Source organism: Pelodiscus sinensis, unplaced genomic scaffold, assembly GCF_049634645.1.
Source record: "Pelodiscus sinensis isolate JC-2024 unplaced genomic scaffold, ASM4963464v1 ctg34, whole genome shotgun sequence".
Lineage (NCBI taxonomy): Eukaryota > Metazoa > Chordata > Testudines > Trionychidae > Pelodiscus > Pelodiscus sinensis.
This window is the reverse complement of record NW_027465849.1, coordinates 4,520,570-4,539,214: the sequence shown is the minus strand read 5'-3', so window position 1 is coordinate 4,539,214 and position 18,645 is coordinate 4,520,570. Positions and strand designations below refer to the sequence as shown.

Here is an 18,645-nt window from a genome sequence, read left to right as displayed (position 1 = left end):
CCCCCACTGGCAGCCCTGCTGATCCCTCTGCCCTCCCATTCCCTCCAGCACCTTCCACCACCTGCAGCATTGGGAGGCAGGGAGGGGAAGGATGTGGCACACTCGGGGGAGAGGGTGGGAAGAGGGTGCAGGGGCAGTATGAGGGGGGCACCGAGCTCCCCCTGGCTAGAGCAGCAGTCAGCACCAATGCAGAGGGGAGATATCAGGGGCAGCACTGGCGGATTGCGGGGGGGTATCAGGGAGGGGCTGGGGGAAGGGAGTATTAAGAAGCGTATCACGGGGCCTGTGCTGACCCCAGCAGCCAGCTAGGCTGAGATCCCTCATATGGCTCTGGCCTGCCACTCTTTGGCCTGGTCCCACTGGGAACCCTTGACATAGGGGCAAGGTGAACTCAGGGCAAACAGGGAGTCGCCAACCCAGCTCCCTACAGAGCTACAACCGGAGGGGGGGGGGGGGGGGGGCTTGAGAGTCAGCGTGAGAGACACACACACCTGGCAAACACGCTCTAAACTTCATCCCAAAGCCCCCCCACCCCAACATCCAGCCCTAAAACTCCGTGCTGGAGTAAAAACACTGCAGCGGTTCTGGGTAGAGGGAGGCTTCCCGGGTTCCTAGCGCTGACCACACCTGCTGCGTGGGCGTTCAGTGCAAGCTGCTCCTGGCCCGCAGAGACCACGTGCAGGCTCAGGAGACCAGAGTGGTGAACCGGAGGCGACGAGGGAGCCAGAGGGGCACACACAGGCGCCTTTGGGGGACACAACAGAGCAACCTGGGCTGCACAGCAGGGGAAGGCTCAGGGAAGAACATCAGGCTGGAGCCGAGGGAAGGGATCCCCGTGTCGGAACCCTCCTTCCAGCTGTCATGGAACCCTCTCACGCAGAGAAGCCAGCGCCCTCCAGGGGAGGGGACCCCAGCTCACAGCAGTGGGGGAGTTGACTATGGGATAGCTGGGTGTGTGGTGAGCAGGAGAACCACCCACTGAATTGCCTGCCAGGCACTCAGGTTGCAGATCTCATGCGCAGTGCTGGGGGGGAGCCGGTGGCTTGGCACATGTGTATCCGTGCCATGGGGAAAGGTAGGAGAGAGGGGAAAAGGCCAAATGCAGGCGGTCAGATTTGAGATTGAAGTCTAGGAGCCCCATTCATTCTCTGAAGCGTTGAGCTCCGTGTGCAGGGCCAGCAAGCCAGACAGGCCATGGATGGGACAAGGGAGTTGGGAGGGGAGAGGGAGTTGAGCTGATTAGAAACAGGCAGTACTTTATTTGTGCCAAGGCTTGAATGTAACTTCTTTGAACGCCAGGACAGCTTTCGTTACAGTGCTGGGAACTAGGAGCCTTTTGGGAAAGGAAGTGCCTGCCGAAGCCGAATGGGATCCACCCAGCCCAAAACAGAACCCAAGTGCTGGTATGTATAATTCGAAAGGTCGTAAGGAAGTTTTTACACGCTGGACCTGTTGGCTTCTCCCCAGACCCGAGGGGCACCCGGTTTGGGCTGAATCATCTCTTGGGGAGGGTTTATTAAAAGGGGAACTCTGTAAAGGGTAGGAAAGAAAAGGCAGTAGGAAAGAAATTAGCAAAGTAAAGGGGTAAGAAAGAAATTAGCAAAGTACAGGGAGGAACTGGGGAGCAGCAACCGGGTGTGAGAGAGTCTGGTTCACATATAACCCATAGAACTTGATGAAACAAACAGAAATTAAAAGGAACAGTCACAAGAGTGAAACACCTGCAAGCTCCCTGGTGACTATTTAAAAACACCATCATAGAGGCTCAAATAAAATAGACCCCACATGATTTTTTTTTTTTAAACAAAAGGACAGTCAGGAGACCAAAATAAGGCCACTATGGCTACCCAGTAAAGTCAAAGAACAGTTTGTGAAAAAGGATGCCTTTTCACCTCTAAGGGTATGTCTACACTACCACCCTAGTTCGAACTAGGGTGGTTAATGTAGGCATCCGAAGTTGCAAATGAAGCCCGGGATTTAAATATCCCGGGCTTCATTTGCATCTTGTCGGGCGCCGCCATTTTTAATGCCTGTTAGTGCGGACTCCGTGCCCGCGGCTACATGCGGCACGGAGTAGGTAGTTCAGATTAGGCTCTCTATTCCGAACTACCGGATCACCTCATTCCACGAGGAGTAACGGTAGTTCGGAATAGAGAGCCTAATCTGAATTACCTAGTCCGTGCCGCGTGTAGCCGCGGGCACGGAGTCCGCACTAACAGGCATTTAAAAATGGCGGCGCCCGACAAGATGCAAATGAAGCCCGGGATATTTAAATCCTGGGCTTCATTTGCAACTTCGGATGCCTACATTAACCACCCTAGTTCGAACTAGGGTGGTAGTGTAGACATACCCTAAGAGGGTGGGGAAATACTGAGATGGGTTCCCTAGGGAGGAAGTGGAATCTCCATCACTAGAGGTTGTTACATCTCCGCTTGACAAAGCCCTGGCTGGGTTGATTTAGTTGGGTTGGTCCTGCGTTGGGCAGGGAGCTGGACTCAATGACTCCCGAGGTCTCTTCCAGCCCTAGGGTTCTATGAAAAGTTGAAAGTTAAATCCTAGTGAGGAAAATAAAAAGGGGCAAACTCTGGCGAGTCAAATGTAAGAGTAGAAGAGGTGGGCCAAGAAAGAATGTTTAAGACAGCTGGCTGAGGCACAAAAGCTAACAGCACTTGTTGAACTACAACTGAAGCAAGAAGCTTGCCAAACAGTCACTGGTAGGGTTGCCAGATGGTTTAACCAAAAATACCGAATGCTCCCCCCCAAAGAAAACCACCGGGGAAAATGCTATTAAGGGAAAAAAAGGGGAAACCAAAGTTGCTGAGCCAAAAAAAAAAAAAAAAAAGTTTAAATCAGCGTGGCCGCTTTAAGAAATGCTTTTGAGGCTTTTGGGCCCTAACAGGCTGTCGACAGCCGTCCACCATCTTGTCTTCCTGCTCCGGGCCTGTGGAACCAAGTAAGCACCCGGGATTTTTGCCTCTTGGCTGGGGGGGGGGGGGGGGGGGGGGGAAATCAAAAAATACCAGACATTTGAGGTGTCCGGTACTTTCTGCATTTTTTTTTTTTTTTTACCAGACAGGAGGCAAAAATACCAGACTGTCTGGGTCAATACCGGACACCTGGTAACCCTAGTCAATTGAAGGGCCGCTGGACAATTGAAGGGCCACAGGGGCACTTGGGCACAGTCACTGCAGAGAAGCTAAATGAATTCTGTGTCTCCTGCCTAGGGGGTGAGGGAAATTCCCATGCCAAAGCCATTGTTCTTAGATGATGGATCTGAGGAACCGTCCCAGACTGAGGTGTCAGCCCAGGAGGATTTGGAACAATCAGATAAATTAAACAGTAATAAGTCACCAGGACCAGATGGTATCGCCCAAGAATTCCAAAGGAACTTGTGACATTGCAGAACTACTAAGGGTACGTCTACACTACAACGTTAATTCGAACTAACTTAGTTCGAATTAGTTAATTAATTCGAACTAACGGATCCAGACTAAAAAACTAGTTCAAATTAGCGTTTTGCTAATTCGAACTAGCATGTCCACATTAAGTGGACCCTGAACCGGGCTTAAGGATGGCCGGAAGCAGTGCCAGCAGGGCATCAGAGAAGAACTTAGAGCGTGGAGATGCTGTCTCAGGCTAGCCGAGGGCTGTGCTTAAAGGGTCCCGACCCACACCCCAGACAGACAGTTCTAAGGGGTGCCCCGCTTGCAAAGCAGTCCTGGCTTGGATTGCCTGGACTACTCACACTGGGCACATCACACCACTCGGCCATCAGCCGGCTGCACTTGCCGCAGGCTGCCATCTGGGAAGAGGGGGCAATTGGGGGGCTGCAGGAGAGCTTCCACCCCCAGAAGCCCACAGAGCCAGCCCAGTCCTCCCCATCGGGGGCTCGTGCCCCATTCCTCCCTCACCTCCTTCCACTTACCCTTCCCTAGCCCCTCTTCTTGATGTACAAAATAAAGATAACGTGTCTTCCAAAATGGAATCTGTCTTTATTGAACAAAACTGGGGGAGACTGGGAAAAGGAGGTGGGAGAGGGGAAGAGAGAGGCTGTGAGAGGGGAGGGCAACTACAATGATCAGGGGTTGGGAACAGGTCCCATATGAAGAGAGGCTAAAGAGACTGGGACTTTTCAGCTTAGAAAAGAGGAGACAGAGGGGGGACAGGATAGAGGTCTCTAAAAGCATGAGTGGGGTGGAGAGGGTGCATACAGAAAAGGTCTTCATTAGTTCCCATAAAGAAGGACTAGAGGACACCAAAGGAAAGGAATGGGTAGCAGGCTCCAAACTAGTAACAGAAAGTTGTTCTTCACAAAGCAGAGAGTCAACCTGTGGAACTCCTTGCTGCAGGAGGCTGTGAAGGCTAGAACTAGAACAGAGTTTAAAGGGAAGTGAGATCAAGTCATGGAGGCTGGGTCCATGGAGTAGTACTAGCCAGGGGGTAGGAGTGGTGTCCCTGCCCAAGGTTTGTGGAGGGCTGGAGAGGGATGGCACGAGACAAATGGCTTGGTCACTGTCTTTGGTTCATCCCCTCCAGGGTCCCTAGGGTTGGCCGCTGTCCGCAGACAGGCTACTGGGCTAGATGGACCTTTGGTCTGACCCAGGACGGCCATTGTAAGCTCAGGGCTCAGGGTCGGGGGTCTCAGTGGACCCCCTTGATTTTCATGCACACCTGCTCCTGGGTGGCCAGGCTGGCAGCTCTCCTGCCCTAGATGGCCACTTTCCTGTGCCTAGTGCGGAGATCATGGACGAGATCCACAATGTCCGTACTAGCCCAGGAATGTACCCGCCTCTTGCGGTCCCAGGCAAGCTCCCGGGAGCCACCAGCCTGGTCCCGGGAAGAGGGGGTGGGCTGGGGGACATCGGGTGGCTGGCTTGATCCATGCCAGGTGCAGGGTCTGCTGGCTGGGTGCTGGCAGGCTTGCACCTGGCACGGGCACCGTAGCCAGCCCGTGCCCCTTTAAGGGGTCTGGTGCCGGGAGGGGGGCAGAAGAGTTTCCCTGGTGTTGGCCAGAGTGGCCACCAGGGAAAGCTGGGGAGGGCTAGCCTCCCACTAGTTTGAATTAAGGGGCTACACAGCCCTTAATTCGAACTAGCTAGTTCGAACTAGGCTTAATCCTCATAAAATGTGGTTTTCCTAGTTTGAACTAAACGCTCCGTTAGTTTGAATTAAATTTGAACTAACGGAGCGCTAGTGTAGCGCCTATGAAAGTTAGTTCGAACTAACGTCCATTAGTTCAAACTAACTTTGTAGTGTAGACATACCCTAACTGTGGTGTGTAACCGATCATTTACACCAGCTTCTGCACCAGCTGCCTGGAACAAAGCTGATTTAAAAAAAAAAAAAAAAGCCTCCAGAATAGGGCCAGGAAAGGGTAACTAGTTACCTGGTAAGCATCACCCTTACTGAGTAATGCTTACCGGTTAACTGGTGCCTGGGAGCAGCCCCAACCCCAAAACTGGGAGCCTGCTGGCAGCAGGAATCCCAACCTAACGTTTAACCGGTTGACGGATTAATCGGGATTTTACATCCCTTCTCCAGAGGCATTGCCGGCAATCACAGCCTGGTAAGTCTCACTTCAGAACCACACAAATTAGGTGAAACTACAGCAAATAAAATAATTGCCAGACACAGATGAACACACTACATTGGGGAAGAGCCAACATGGCTTTTAGAAAGGAAATCGCGCCTCGCCAATCTGTCAGAATTCTTTGTGAGGATCAACAAGTATGGGGCAAAGGGGATCCAGTGGATAAAGCGTATTTGGATTTTCAGAAAAGCCTTGGAGAAGGTTCCACACCAAAGGCTCTTGAGCAGGGGATAACAGGGAAGATCCTCTCATGGATCAGTAACTGGTTAAAAAGAGAGGAAACAAAAAGTCAGGTTTCCGAATGGTGAGAGGCAACTAACAAGCATCTGTACTGGGCTGTCCAATATATCCATAAAGGACCTGGGAAAAGGGGTAAACAGTGAGGTGGCAAAGCTTGTCAATGCTACAAAACTACTTACGCTAGTTAAGCCCAAAGCAGGGTAAAGAGTTACAAAGGGATCTCACGAAACAGGGTGACGGACACAAAACGGCAGGTGCCATTCCACGTTAATAAATGCAAAGTGACGCACGTGGGAATGTTTCCATTGCATTTATCAACACGCCAATCCCAGCTCTCCACCCAGAACAATGGGACCTAAATTAGCGCTTACCCCTCCAGACGGGTCTTGGAGATGCTGCGGCTACTTCTCTGAAAACTTCTGCGCAGTGTGCAGGGCAGTCAAAACAGCCAAGCAGACTTTTAGGAGCCATTGGGAAAGGGAAAGCTAATAAGGCAGGAATTAGCACACCACCATATTAATCCCCAGTACGCCCACCCCTGGACTAGTGCATGCAGGTCTGGTTGCTCCATTTCGGAAGAGAGAGGAGAACTGGAAAAGGTGCAGAGAAGAGCACCAGAAAGGGTTAGAGGGATGAACAGCTCCCATGTCAGGAGAGATTAAGACTGGAACTGTTGAGCTCGGAAAAGAGGAAGCGAGGCCTGAGAGCGGGCTGTCAAATCAGGAGAGGTGTGGAGAAAGAGACTAGGGGAAGGTTGTTTACCCCTTCACATGACACAAGAACTAGCGGTCACCAATGCAAGGAAGGGGCAGCACGTTTAAAACAAAGGCAAGTCTGGCAGCTTCCCCAGCGCACAGTCAGCCTGTGGACTTACAGCCGGGGGGGGCCAAAAGTGCCAAAACAATGTGGCTAAGTTTTGAGTACAGCTATTAGCTAGAAAGGTCTGGGACACAACCACCGGCACCAGGTCCCTGAGCTTCCAGCTGCCAGAAGCTCAGAGCGGAGGATGGGGGTGGATCACTTGGTAACTGCCCTGTTCTGTTCATTTCCTCCATGGCACCTGGCACCAGCCAGTCGGCAGCCAGGAAATGGGTTAGATGGACCTTTGGTCTGACCCAGTTGGGAAAGAGGAATGGGGGGGGGGGGTGAATAATGGAGACGTGTCGCTGTGGGAGGGGATGTTTAATGGGAGAGAATTATCGGAGGGGGAGCACAAAGGGGAGCACTGTGAGGGGGTGCAGGGGGGTTGTAGTCTTTGGGTAGGGTCACAAGGAGGTTGCTGGGGTGCAGTATTGGAGGGGTTAGATGCTGGGGGGAGGTTCCAGGGAGGGGCTCTCACCGGCCACTTGAAGTGGAAGGCCACGCGGATGGGTGCGCTGGTGGCCGCAGCATTGCGGTCGGCGGGGACCGTGTCGCTCAGGGCAGCCCCGAAGGTGCAGGGGGGCTCAGGGGACACCACGGCCTGGGCATGCTTGAGGCAGACGCGGAAGAAGAGGCGGCAGGGCCTGGCACTGGGGCACAGGCTGCGGGCGCTGCTGCGGAACGAGTGCACCTGGAGCTCAAACACCCCAGCCGGCTGGGCCTGCGGGACAGAGCAGGGGTGTTAGCATGGGAGTCTGCCCGCTTCTCCCTAGGGACCCCCCACCTCAACCCTCCTAGCACACAGTGACCCGCCACCCCGCAGCCAGACCCCACAGCATGCAGCCCCCACCCCATAGATCCCCCCCGCGCTCTGCCCCTCCCGCCCAGAGATTATGCGCCCAAGGGCCCTGTCCCACCCTGGGCTGGAATTCCCCCATGGCACCTCCAAGGCCCCGGCCCCCCCCTCCAGAGTTTGCAGCCCCCCAACTCACAGCCTTTGCCTCCCCTGGCACCCCCTCCCTGTGCCTCTCAGGGCTCATCTCTCCTTTCCAGAGAAACCCATTCCCTGGGGCAAACTCCCCCTGGCTGACCCTGCCACCCCCTGGGCGCAAGTATCCTGGAAACCAAGTAACCCCCAGGCAAGCACACACCCCAGCCACCTGGTGTACCCCCACCATCTCCCGCCAGCCTGAAACTGCCCCCCATCCCCTGACACAGCCCTTCTCCACAAGGGAGAGGCGCTGTCTTCCCCAGACCCTCCAGGGCCTGAACCCTCCCTGGGGTCCAGCCAGCCTCCCTGAGAGCAGAGACCTCCAGGGGCAGCCCGGACCCGATTCACCCCGCACCCCCCGGCCAGCAGAGACCCCCAGCCCTGGTCAGCCCGCAGGGCGAGTGGAGAGCTCTCGAGGTGCCAGCCCTTTGGGAGCGCAGAGCCACCGCTCACCTCCCGCCCCCTGCCCCAGCGCCTCCGAGGCGGTCCCGGGTCCCCCTGGAGCAGCGTCCCTCGGCCACCCTCGCAGCAATCGGCCCCAGCTCCGTTAGAGAGACTCGTCCCCCAGGAGCGGTCACTGCCCCCGCCGCCTCCCACCCCACGGTGCGCACAGCCCCCTTGGGGCGCCCCAGTCCGCACACGTGCCTGCGCGCAGCCCCTCGGAGAGGTCCCGGCCGGACACACGGACACCCCCCCGCTAGGTCCTGGCTGCCCCCTCGGAGAGGTCCCGGCCGGACACACGGACACACCCCCCCCCCCCCGCTAGGTCCTGGCTGCCCCCTCGGAGAGGTCCCGGCCGGACACACGGACACACACACCCCCCCTCCCCGCTAGGTCCTGGCTGCCCCCTCGGAGAGGTCCCGGCCGGACACACTGACACCCCCCCCCCCCGCTAGGTCCTGGCTGCCCCCCCGGAGAGGTCCCGGCCGGACACACACACACCCCCCCCCCCGCTAGGTCCTGGCTGCCCCCCCGGAGAGGTCCCGGCCGGACACACTGACACACACCCCCCCCCCGCTAGGTCCTGGCTGCCCCCTCGGAGAGGTCCCGGCCGGACACACCCCCCCCCCCGCGCGCTAGGTCCTGGCTGCCCCCTCGGAGAGGTCCCGGCCGGACACACTGACACCCCCCCCCCGCTAGGTCCTGGCTGCCCCCCCGGAGAGGTCCCGGCCGGACACACTGACACACCCCCCGCCAGGCCCCGCGTTCCCCCAGCAGGAGCCACTCACCAGCTGCCCGCAGAGCGCCAGGAGGCCGGCCAGGAGCAGCGCAGCCATGGGGCGGGGAGCAGGCGGCGTGGGCCGGGGGCTCAGTCCCTGAAGCGGCAGCTTAGTCCAAGGGAGGGGCGCCCGGAGCGGGGCGCGGAGAGGCCGAGGAGGGGCCGCGGTGCCCGCCGGCGGAGCCCGAAGCTGGAGCAGCCCGCAGGGACGAGGCGCAGGGCTCGGGGGAGGGAGCGCGCACGACAGGCACCCAGCGGCCGCCTCCGGCGCTTTTAACCGGGCTCAGCCTGGTGTCGGGTTGCCCGGCTCCGGCGCCCGCCCCCTCCCCCGCCAGGCAGGGGCAACCCCGCCCCCAGCCGAGCGAGCGCCGCCCCCACCCCCAGCAGCTGGCCTGGCCCCTGCGGCCTCTCGGCGCTTGGGGGCGTCTGGTTCCCCGCGAGAGTCTCCCCGCCCTGGTACCTGCTGGGCAGGTGGCAGAACCGCGCTGGGCATCCCGGGGGCATCGCTCTGCCATTGGGCACCATGAGCCTCCCTCCCCTGGCCCGCAGCATCCTGCTCCTCCTGGGGCAGGGCCGTGGGGGGCGCAGCCCCCGTAGCTGAGCGCTCTGGTGAGGGGGCAGGTAACACCCTTAGCTGGGACGGCCGGGTTGGATCAGAAGACTCCCATCTAGCCTCCAGGAGCACCTACCCCAGAATGCATGGGCAGAAAGTGAGACTCCATCTCGCTCTGAGAGCCAGGAGCCAACACTCTCTGTAAACTTTTCCAACCATGTGTAGAATAACTTTTTATGTAGACTGAGGCATGCGCCATGTGCACCACTAACAGAAACACAAACCCAGCTGTGGGCGCTCTGCTAATCAGCTGGGCAGCCTTGGAATCTCTCCTGAGTGGCCGCACAAGGGCTCAGCTTCCAGGCGCACTGCTAGGAAGAAATGCAAGTGGCTGGATTTCTCCGCACACATTCCTGCTAACAACTCACAGGTTGGGGGACCAGAGCTCATCTAGTCCGGCCTCCTCAGTTTCACGTGGATCCTCCTCTTGCGCCCAGTGGCTTCAGGCAGAGACCAGGAGAGACCCAGATGCTGTCAATGGCAGGGAATTAAGGTGGTGACACCAGTGGGGTGTCCTGAAGACCATGCTGCAGACAAAGAAGGAACTCCCCCCCCCCCCACACACACACCACCTAAACATTGACTGTTATAACCTTTGCTCTTGTTTGCCACAGAAATTGTTGATCCCTTTGGCTCTTACATTCTTGGCCTCTGCCCCTTCCAGCGGCAGTGAGTTCCACAGGCTAATGACACCTTGGGTGAGAAGACATTTCCTATTATTGGTTTTGAATCCCCCCCCCCGCCAACTTTCAATTTCAGCGCGTGTCCCCCCCCCCCCCCCGCCAACTTTCAATTTCAGCGCGTGCCCCCTTGTGTGATGAGACGGGGGTGCTGCCATTCCCGATTTCCATTCTCTCTCCCGCAGTCGCTGGCGAATAGACATTTATTAGGTCTGCTCTTAGCAGCTCCTTTCTACAGGAACAATCCTGGATCTTTTCCAGCCTCCCTTCGGAGCAGGTTTCCAGGCCTGTGATCATCAGCAGGACCTGGAAGCATGGCCAGTATCTCTGAAAGATGGGACAATAAAAATGGGCAGCTCCTGCCATCCTGACTGGGCGCCTGGGTATTACATTATGCACTTACTAGCAATGAAAATGAACAGCACCTAGCACAGTGGGGGGTCTATCCCTGACTGGGGCTGCTAGGAGCTGTAATAAAATAATAATTTTTATAATCAACAATAATAATGAATAATGTGAGAATCCAAAACCACTAGCCACTTTTCTACACCTGGGAGCCAGGACACCCGTGTCCAGTTCTCAGTTCTCCCGGCTACATTTTAAGTCAAGTTTTGTCACTTTCCAGACCATAATTTGTCATAAAATTTCTCCCTCCAGGTCTTTCCCCCTCCAAATGTCCTGGCCTCATCTGTATTTTAATGCCTCCCTTAGATCTTAGGAAGAGCAGGAAGAGAGCCATGTTGGAATCCTGCCAGGGTCTCCGTATGCAGCACAATGCCACCAGTGAGGTCTTAACCAGGATCAGACTTGGGACAATACACATGCATCATTGTCTATGTTATTCCATCCACAATCATCTGTGTTAGAAGAACGCCAAGATTGCAGAACCAAGCACTCCAAAATGAGGAAGTGCCAGAGTTAAGGATGCCCAAGCAACCTTAATTCATCCCTTTGGGTCTCTGCAATAAGCCACAGTTTATACTTACATGATCTCAGGCTGGTTTCCCCTCATTCAGTGCCCAGGCTGGACAGCACACCCTGACCAGGCAGCTAGACACGAGTGCTTCTCACCTGCCTGATTTACCTGGCGTGAGCCTAATTCTGCCCTGAATATAAAGTTAGCCGTTTCCCCAGGAGAAGGGAGGTCTGGGTTTTCCAATTAGCTTATCTTAACACCACCTCTCTGAGACTGAGGGGGCATCGTTAGCCTTGGTTTATGCACAGAGCACTGGAACTCAGACTCCTGGGTTCTAGTCCTGGCTCTGGATGGGGGGGAGGTCCAGTATTTACAGCAGGAGACTGGGCATTGAGACTCCAGGGGTTTCTTCCCATCTCTGGGAGGAAAGTGAGGTCTAGTGGCTAGTGCAGGGGGGGCTGGGTGTCAGGACTCCTGGGTTCTGCTGAGTTAAGTTGTCACGTGCCTCAGTTTCCCCATCTAACCCTCTGGGGGAAAGGACACCATGCGATCACATCCATGCTTAGAAGCAGGGTATGCCTACATTACCCCGCTAGTTCGAATTAGCGAGGTAGTGTAGACATACCCACAGAGAGCTGCAAAGTGGTTATGTGACCCAGGTGAGTTCTGGTGTGAACCCCAACTGGTTTACACTGGAACTAGTTTGCATCGGGTGGGGAGGGAGACCAAGCTCTGCCTGCTCCCGTCTTCAGCCCTCCTGTTGAATCAGCCCCTTTGCTGCCATGACACAGCCCATCTATCGGCAGCCCCCCTTGCTGGGTCTTTGGGGCTGCTAATGCACCAGCCTTTATAGGACCCTGGGAGGCGTGGGGCATGTGGAGGAGGGGGCAGCGTAACCCCTCAGCTCTCCCCCTGCCTACAGCATTGCCTCGGCCTCAGGCCCTCGGGCCCTGCTTTGTGGCGCTCTGCAGAGAGGCGGCCTGGACCAGCCGCGGGATGCTTCAGCTGTATGCTAATCCGCAGCACCTGCCTTCTTGCTTCCACAAGCCCCCCGGCCGCCTCCCCTTTAAAGTCCCGGGGAAAGCCGCCGGCAGGGCTGGTTTCCCGACGTTTTAATGCAGCAACAGCTGTTAAAAACTTGGCAGCGCTGAGCCTCCCTGCCCCTGGACTGGAGCAGCTGGGGAAGCCGAACAGGCCCTGCCCTGCAGCCATCGGCTGCACCGCCCTGGCCGGAGTGCCCGTCCCTGCACCCCAGCAAGGTGGGGGGGCGGGAGGTCCCAGACCCACAGGCCCAGCCGTTGGGCTTGGAGCCAGGCCCGGCAATTGCAGCGGGTGCGGGGCGGCCCCCGGGGGGTTGGGGAGACTGAGGAGGGAGCATTTCTAAGCGAAAGGAGCCAGAATCAGCCTCCGGCCTGTGGTGCTGACTCCTGCCAGGGGCCCCTATCATCTGCCTGCCCACCCAGCCACAGCGACCCTGAACCCCGCTCCCTGGGCCGGCCACACCTCCGCACCCCGCTTCCTGGGCTCCCCCTGCCTCCCTCCTGCCCCCTTTTGCCTCCCACGCACTATGGCCGGGAGGGGGGGAGTAAAGGGTTTTAGGTGCCTGAAGGGGCAGACTGGCATTTACAAGGCAGTGTTGCCTAGTGGATACAGCCCTGGAGACGCTTCAGCCAGCTCCACCATTGCCCTGTTGGGTGACCAGGGGCCAGTCACACTATGCCTCAGTTTCCCCAGTTGTAAAAGAGGGTTAATGCCACCGCACCCCCACCCCACCAGCATTCATAAAGCGTATGGAGAAAGCCAGCCCTGAGCCGTCTCCCCCGTGCAGGTTTGGATGGCGTGCGTGGGGAGGGGGTCACTGATTCCCACACCCTCACCATCCACCGGCTGGGCGGGGAAGGCAGACGTTCGGTGGAGAAGGACACGTGGATTTTTGTGGCCTTGCTGCTGCATCTCTCCCTGCCCCCGTCACAGCTAGATGTGTGGGCTGCCCCCCCCCCCAGGCCTGCTCTCTCTGGCTTCCCCAGCAGAGGTGTGGCGCTGGGTTTGGCTCCACTCCAGGCCAGAGCCGGCCTGCTCTGCCCCCCAGGGCTGCTGTGCCCTCAGGCCATGTGGCCATCCCCAGGGCAGAATCCCACCCCACGTCCCCCCGCCACCCGCCTCGGGGCTTCCCCTTCCTTGCCAGCCCACGGGCCGAGCGAGCCCTTCCCCCGGGGACAGGCAGGGTCTCCGGGCCCCTCCCAGCATCACAGCCACTGACACTGGTAAGAAACCAGCCCAGCCTAGCAGCAGCTGGGATCTGTCCCCGCTGCTGGCACAGCAAGGGGCCTGGCACCAAAATCCCGCCCCAGGCGGCCTCGTGGAGACCTGGTCCTCAGCAGCACGAATGAAACTCAACTTCCCCGGGGGTATTCAAGAGACTGCCCAGCCCCCGATCGGACCCCTGCCCCACAGCGCCCCCTGCCCCCGTACCCAGCCCCCGATCGGACCCCTGCCCCACAGCGCCCCCTGCCCCCGTACCCAGCCCCCGATCGGACCCCTGCCCCACAGCGCCCCCTGCCCCCGTACCCAGCCCCCAATCGGACCCCTGCCCCACAGCGCCCCCTGCCCCCGTACCCAGCCCCCAATCGGACCCCTGCCCCACAGCGCCCCCTGCCCCCGTACCCAGCCCCCGATCGGACCCCTGCCCCACAGCGCCCCCTGCCCCCGTACCCAGCCCCCGATCGGACCCCTGCCCCACAGCGCCCCCTGCCCCCGTACCCAGCCCCCGATCGGACCCCTGCCCCACAGCGCCCCCTGCCCCCGTACCCAGCCCCCGATCGGACCCCTGCCCCACAGCGCCCCCTGGCCCCGTACCCAGCCCCCGATCGGACCCCTGCCCCACAGCGCCCCCTGCCCCCGTACCCAACCCCCGATCGGACCCCTGCCCCACAGCGCCCCCTGCCCCCATACCCAGCCCCCGATCGGACCCCCGCCATACTGCACCCCTTGTACCCTGCCCCCGATCGGACCCCCGCCATACAGCTCCCCCTGTCCCCCATACCCAGCCCCCGATCTGACCCCTGCCCCCCGTACCCAGCCCCCGATCTGACCCCTGCCCCCCGTACCCAGCCCCCGATCTGACCCCCGCCATACAGCTCCCCCTACCCCCAGCCCCCGATCAGACCCCTGCCCCACAGCTCCCCCTGTCCCCATACCCAGCCCCTGATCGGACCCCTGCCATACTGCATGCCCTGTACCCAGCCCCCGATCGGACCCCCACCATCAGCTCCCCCTCCCCCTGTATCCAGCCCCCGATCAGACCCCTGCCATACAGCACCCGCATACCCAGCCCCCAATCCCTGCCATACAGCTCCCCCCGCACCCAGCCCTGATCAGATCCCTGCTCTGCCGCTCTCCCCCATCCACTCTAATCCTCACCCAATTTTTCTGTTTCTCTCCTGTGCCACTGTACCATTGACTGCAACGGAGCTACGTCCCATTTGCACCAGCTGCGCTCTGCCTGCTTCGACATCAATGGAGGGATACCCGTTCGCATCAGCTGGGATCTGGCCCATTGACACCCGCTGGAATCCAGGCTTTTTGAGGTCAATGAAGCGATACTGTCTACAGCAGCTGGGAATCTGGCACGCTGGCTCTGTGTGGGCTGACTGAAAGTGGATGGGCTGATATACCCCAGGCTGGGATCTTGGGCATTTTTCCATATGCTTCAATGGGAAAATGCTGATTTATGCCAGTGGAGAATCCAGCCCCACTGACGACAATGGAGCTATGGCCCATTGACATAGCTGGGATCTGGCCCATTGACACCATTGGAGCCTTGGCCCATTGACACCAGCTGGGATGGGTCCCATTGATTCCATTGGAGCCTTGGCCCATTGACACCAGCTGGGATGGGTCCCATTGATTCCATTGGAGCCTTGGCCCACTGACACCAGCTGGGATCTGGCCCATTGACTCCAAAGGAGCCTTGGCCCATTGACCCCAGCTGGGATCTGTCCCATTAACACCACCTGGGATGGGTCCCATTGATTCCATTGGAGCTATGGCCCATTGACACCAGATGGGATCTTGGCCTATTGACTCCAAAGGAGCCTTGGCCCATTGACATAGCTGGGATCTGGCCCATTGACTCCAATGGAGCTAAGGCCCATTGACATAGCTGGGATCTGGCCCATTGACTCCAATGGAGCTAAGGCCCATTGACATAGCTGGGATCTGGCCCATTGACTTCAATAGAGCTACAGCCCATTGACCCCAGTGGAACGAAATGAATTTCCACCAGCAGTAAAATCTCTCCAATTTGTTTCTCCGGGATCGGGCCCCTCTGTCTCCAGCGCTGCGTTTGCAGGGGCCTGGCCTCCCGGGGCTAATGGGTTTCCCAGGAGCCTCCGTTTGGTGGGCTGAGGTGTCAGAGCGTCCCGCAAGCAGCAGGGAAGGTGCGAGAACCGGCAGGGGCGGTGAAATCCTGCCTGTGCCGCTGGGTGTGAACGGCCCCCCCGCCCCCTGGGCCCTGCAGCTGAATGGGAGACACACTTTTTCACACCTGGACACATGGGCCTGTTGTCTCGGGAAACCTCGCAGAGGCCAGTCCCCTCCCCCATGGCAGGCCCCAGCCGGGTAACACCCTGCCGCATGTCACACCAGGGCTCTAGAAGTCACACCTGGCGGCCTTGCGGGGAGGTGGGGCCAAAGGGCAATTCCAGGGTTCAGGCTGTGGGTGAATTACACGGGGGGGGGAAGAGTTGCCCCTGCCTTCCCCCGCTGCACTTGGGCCTGGAAGGGGCGGCTGCAGAGCAGTGGGGAGAGCTCACAGGCCGGGCGGGGGGTTACCCCAGTGGAGGGGCTGGCCCCACGGGCAGACGTGAACTCTGCTCCCACAGGGGCATTTCCCACCCCACACTGAGGCTGGAATGTGGCCAGGGTGTGTGACTGAGGGACTCAGGCACTCAGGCAGGATCTGGCCCCTTGATGCCTGTTGTCCCCACAGCCCAGTGGAGCGTCCAGTGACACCATCTGGGGATCAGGCCTAGAGACACCGAGCCCCGGTCTGGTCCTGGGAGCACAGAGCTGCTGGGGCCTGGGAGGGGCGACTGTAGCTGGAGGAAACCAGCCCACTCGTGGGTCAGGGCTGCTGCGTGTTCCCCCCACTGCTGGGGTCCCGCTGCCCCCCTTCCAAAGGGTGCAGGGTGGGCCTAGCCCCACCCGCAGGCCCAGCTGGGGCAGGCAGGTGCTGGGGTGGCAGAAGGCTGTACCCTGCCCTCCGGGTGGCCAGCCAAGTCCCAGGGGGCCTGGCCCATGCCCCACACAGGGCCCACAGCCCGCCAGCACTGCAGGAGCCTTCTGTTAAGCCAGGCCTGGGACAGCAGCCAGCGCGGCTCTCGTGAAAGACGCTGACACTGGGGACTGTGCCCCGAGAACCCGGCTGCCGCAGGAGAGCCCTGCGGAGGCATCCAAACATTGCCAGGCCAAAGGAGGGGATCAGCGGGGATTTGAGAGGCAGGCGGGGAGCTGGGTGCTGAGCTGCCAGTGTCTGTAGAAAGGCACCATGCGGGCGGGTGCGGGTCCTTGGGGCTGCACCGCGCGGGCTGGGACGAACCGGAGCTTGTGGGGGAGGGGACAATCCTCTCTGTGGGCGCGGCCTTTCCAGGCAGCTTCGTGCCCAGCAGAGTGATGCCAGCGACGGCCAGCTGGGGTTGCAGACGGTCTCCCAAAAAATACCGAACACACGGGTTGAAAATGTGTCGAGCAAAAAAACAAACCCAACCACGAACACCCAGGCTACGTTTAATACTGAACTTTATTATAAGCAGTCTTCAGCCTGCAGCATCTCTATGTCAAGAGGCTGAGCCGTAACGGTGCAAATGTGCGAGCTGTTTCCATTGCTTTCTATTCCTCTAAAGCTAAGGCTATAGGAGAATTTCAAAGAACGCCTTTTGCTCCTGCAGCTGAAATGATTGTAGAGCAGCGCTGAACACGCCCCCCCTCCCGCCCCGGGCTTCCGGGCTTCTGACGCGCCCAGAGCAGCGATCGCGGCCCCGACTCCCAGGCTGGGGGGCGGGACCGTGATCGGCGCCGGGAGCCTGTGATAGCCTGGCGGGGGGCGAGGGACTCCCAGCCACTCCCCTGCCCCCGCCAGGCTTCTGTGCAATCACAGGCTCCTGGCGCCGATCACGGTCCCGCCTTCCAGGATCTCCCCCCACCCACGCCAGGCTTCCGTCCGGTGCGCAGCCGGAAAAATCGGAAAATACCAGACATTGCACATTGCACGTGTCCGGTATTTTTCTGATTTTTTTAACCGGACAGAGAGCGCAAATACCGGATTGTCCAGTAGAATACCAGACACCTGGCAACCCAGCTGGGGATCTGGTCCCGCTGGAGACCTGGCCCTAAATGCCAACTCGGGGGAACGTCTCCGCTGAAGCCTCGTCGCAGAAAAAAGGTTGAAATGCACCAGCGTGGCTGGAGACCACGGAGACAGTTCCTGCCCGCATGGGTGCCCCCCGCACCCAAGCCCACGTGCGGAGAGAGGAGTCTGCTCTGCCACCTGCATTGGGAGCCAGCTGGCTTGGAGCTCAGGCCGTAGATGTTCCAGGTCGGTTCTGCCTGCCAGTGTCATGCTTGTAGGGATGCTGAGCTCAGCGGCTCATTGGGGCAGGGTGGTTCATTTCCAATCCTCCTGTTTGTTCTCCTCCTTTGCCCTAGTGGTTCTGACAGGGGCTCTGCAGGAAGGCAGCCCGCACTGCCCTCTGCCTGAAACCCCCTGTGCGGGTGTTAAACACGTGTCCAGCCCACCCCAGAGGTGACTGCGTTTCAGCCTGGCCTGAAGCAACACAGCACCAGCAACAGGCAAGGGAATGGCTCCCAGGCCTGGCTTGCTCCTGACTGCTCCAGTTCCATTGGATGGGCTTCAGCTCCGTTCCTTCCCCTCCTCCGCTTTGCAATGGGGCTGTAGACTCGGGGAGGGGGGAGAAGCCGGGGTGTCTCCCTGCAGCAGATGTAGACACGTCTCCGTATTAATCATTCTCTCTCTGAAGTTTTTAGCTTCGTATTGAGTCCTGATACATGGAAACTTGGTGTTACGTCTTGGCAGAATAGTCCCTAGGACAAGTGAGGCAGAGACTGTCCCTGGGGGGTGAGTGAGGTGGGCCCATTGAAAGCAGACTGGACCTGTGGGGGACTTGGGGGTCAGCAGCAAGGGCCTGCTTTGGGAAGCCCCCTCTTTGGAGGCGAATGGGGCAGCACAGAGACACCCCCAGAGGCAGGCGCCACAGACACTAACTGCAGATGCCTGGGACACGCTCACAGATCTCGCACGTGCAGAAGATGATAGATCTGCAGGAGGGAGGAGCAGGGGCCAAGCGAGGGGGGGCTGGGGGGAGAGCAGTTGCCTCCGGGCGCCAAGCTAGGGGGGAGCCAATTTAGTCATCACCCCACCCCGCTCCCCCTGTCATCCCTCAGCTCGCCTGCTCCTCCTCCGCCTGCAGCCGTCCGCTGGAGCCTCCTCCCTGCCTCTCCGCTCCCAGCCCCCCCGT

At 59.0% G+C, this 18,645-nt stretch overlaps 1 protein-coding gene across 3 annotated transcripts in view; it reads right to left on the bottom strand.

The window, feature by feature from the left end:
* Window positions 1-9,197, bottom strand: part of DLL3 (delta like canonical Notch ligand 3) — a 329,262-nt gene extending 320,065 nt beyond the window's left edge. For 2 of the 3 annotated variants that reach the window (XM_075915298.1, XM_075915296.1), the window contains exons 1-2: window positions 8,912-9,197; window positions 7,170-7,412 (exon numbers count right to left, since the gene is read on the bottom strand). In XM_075915298.1, coding sequence (XP_075771413.1) covers window positions 7,170-7,412; window positions 8,912-8,959 — 291 coding nt within the window. In that variant the 5' untranslated portion in view covers window positions 8,960-9,197. The remainder of the gene's footprint in view (window positions 1-7,169; window positions 7,413-8,911) is intronic. The other variant, XM_075915297.1, reaches the window with a different exon arrangement.
* Between the last annotated feature and the right edge of the window lie 9,448 nt (window positions 9,198-18,645).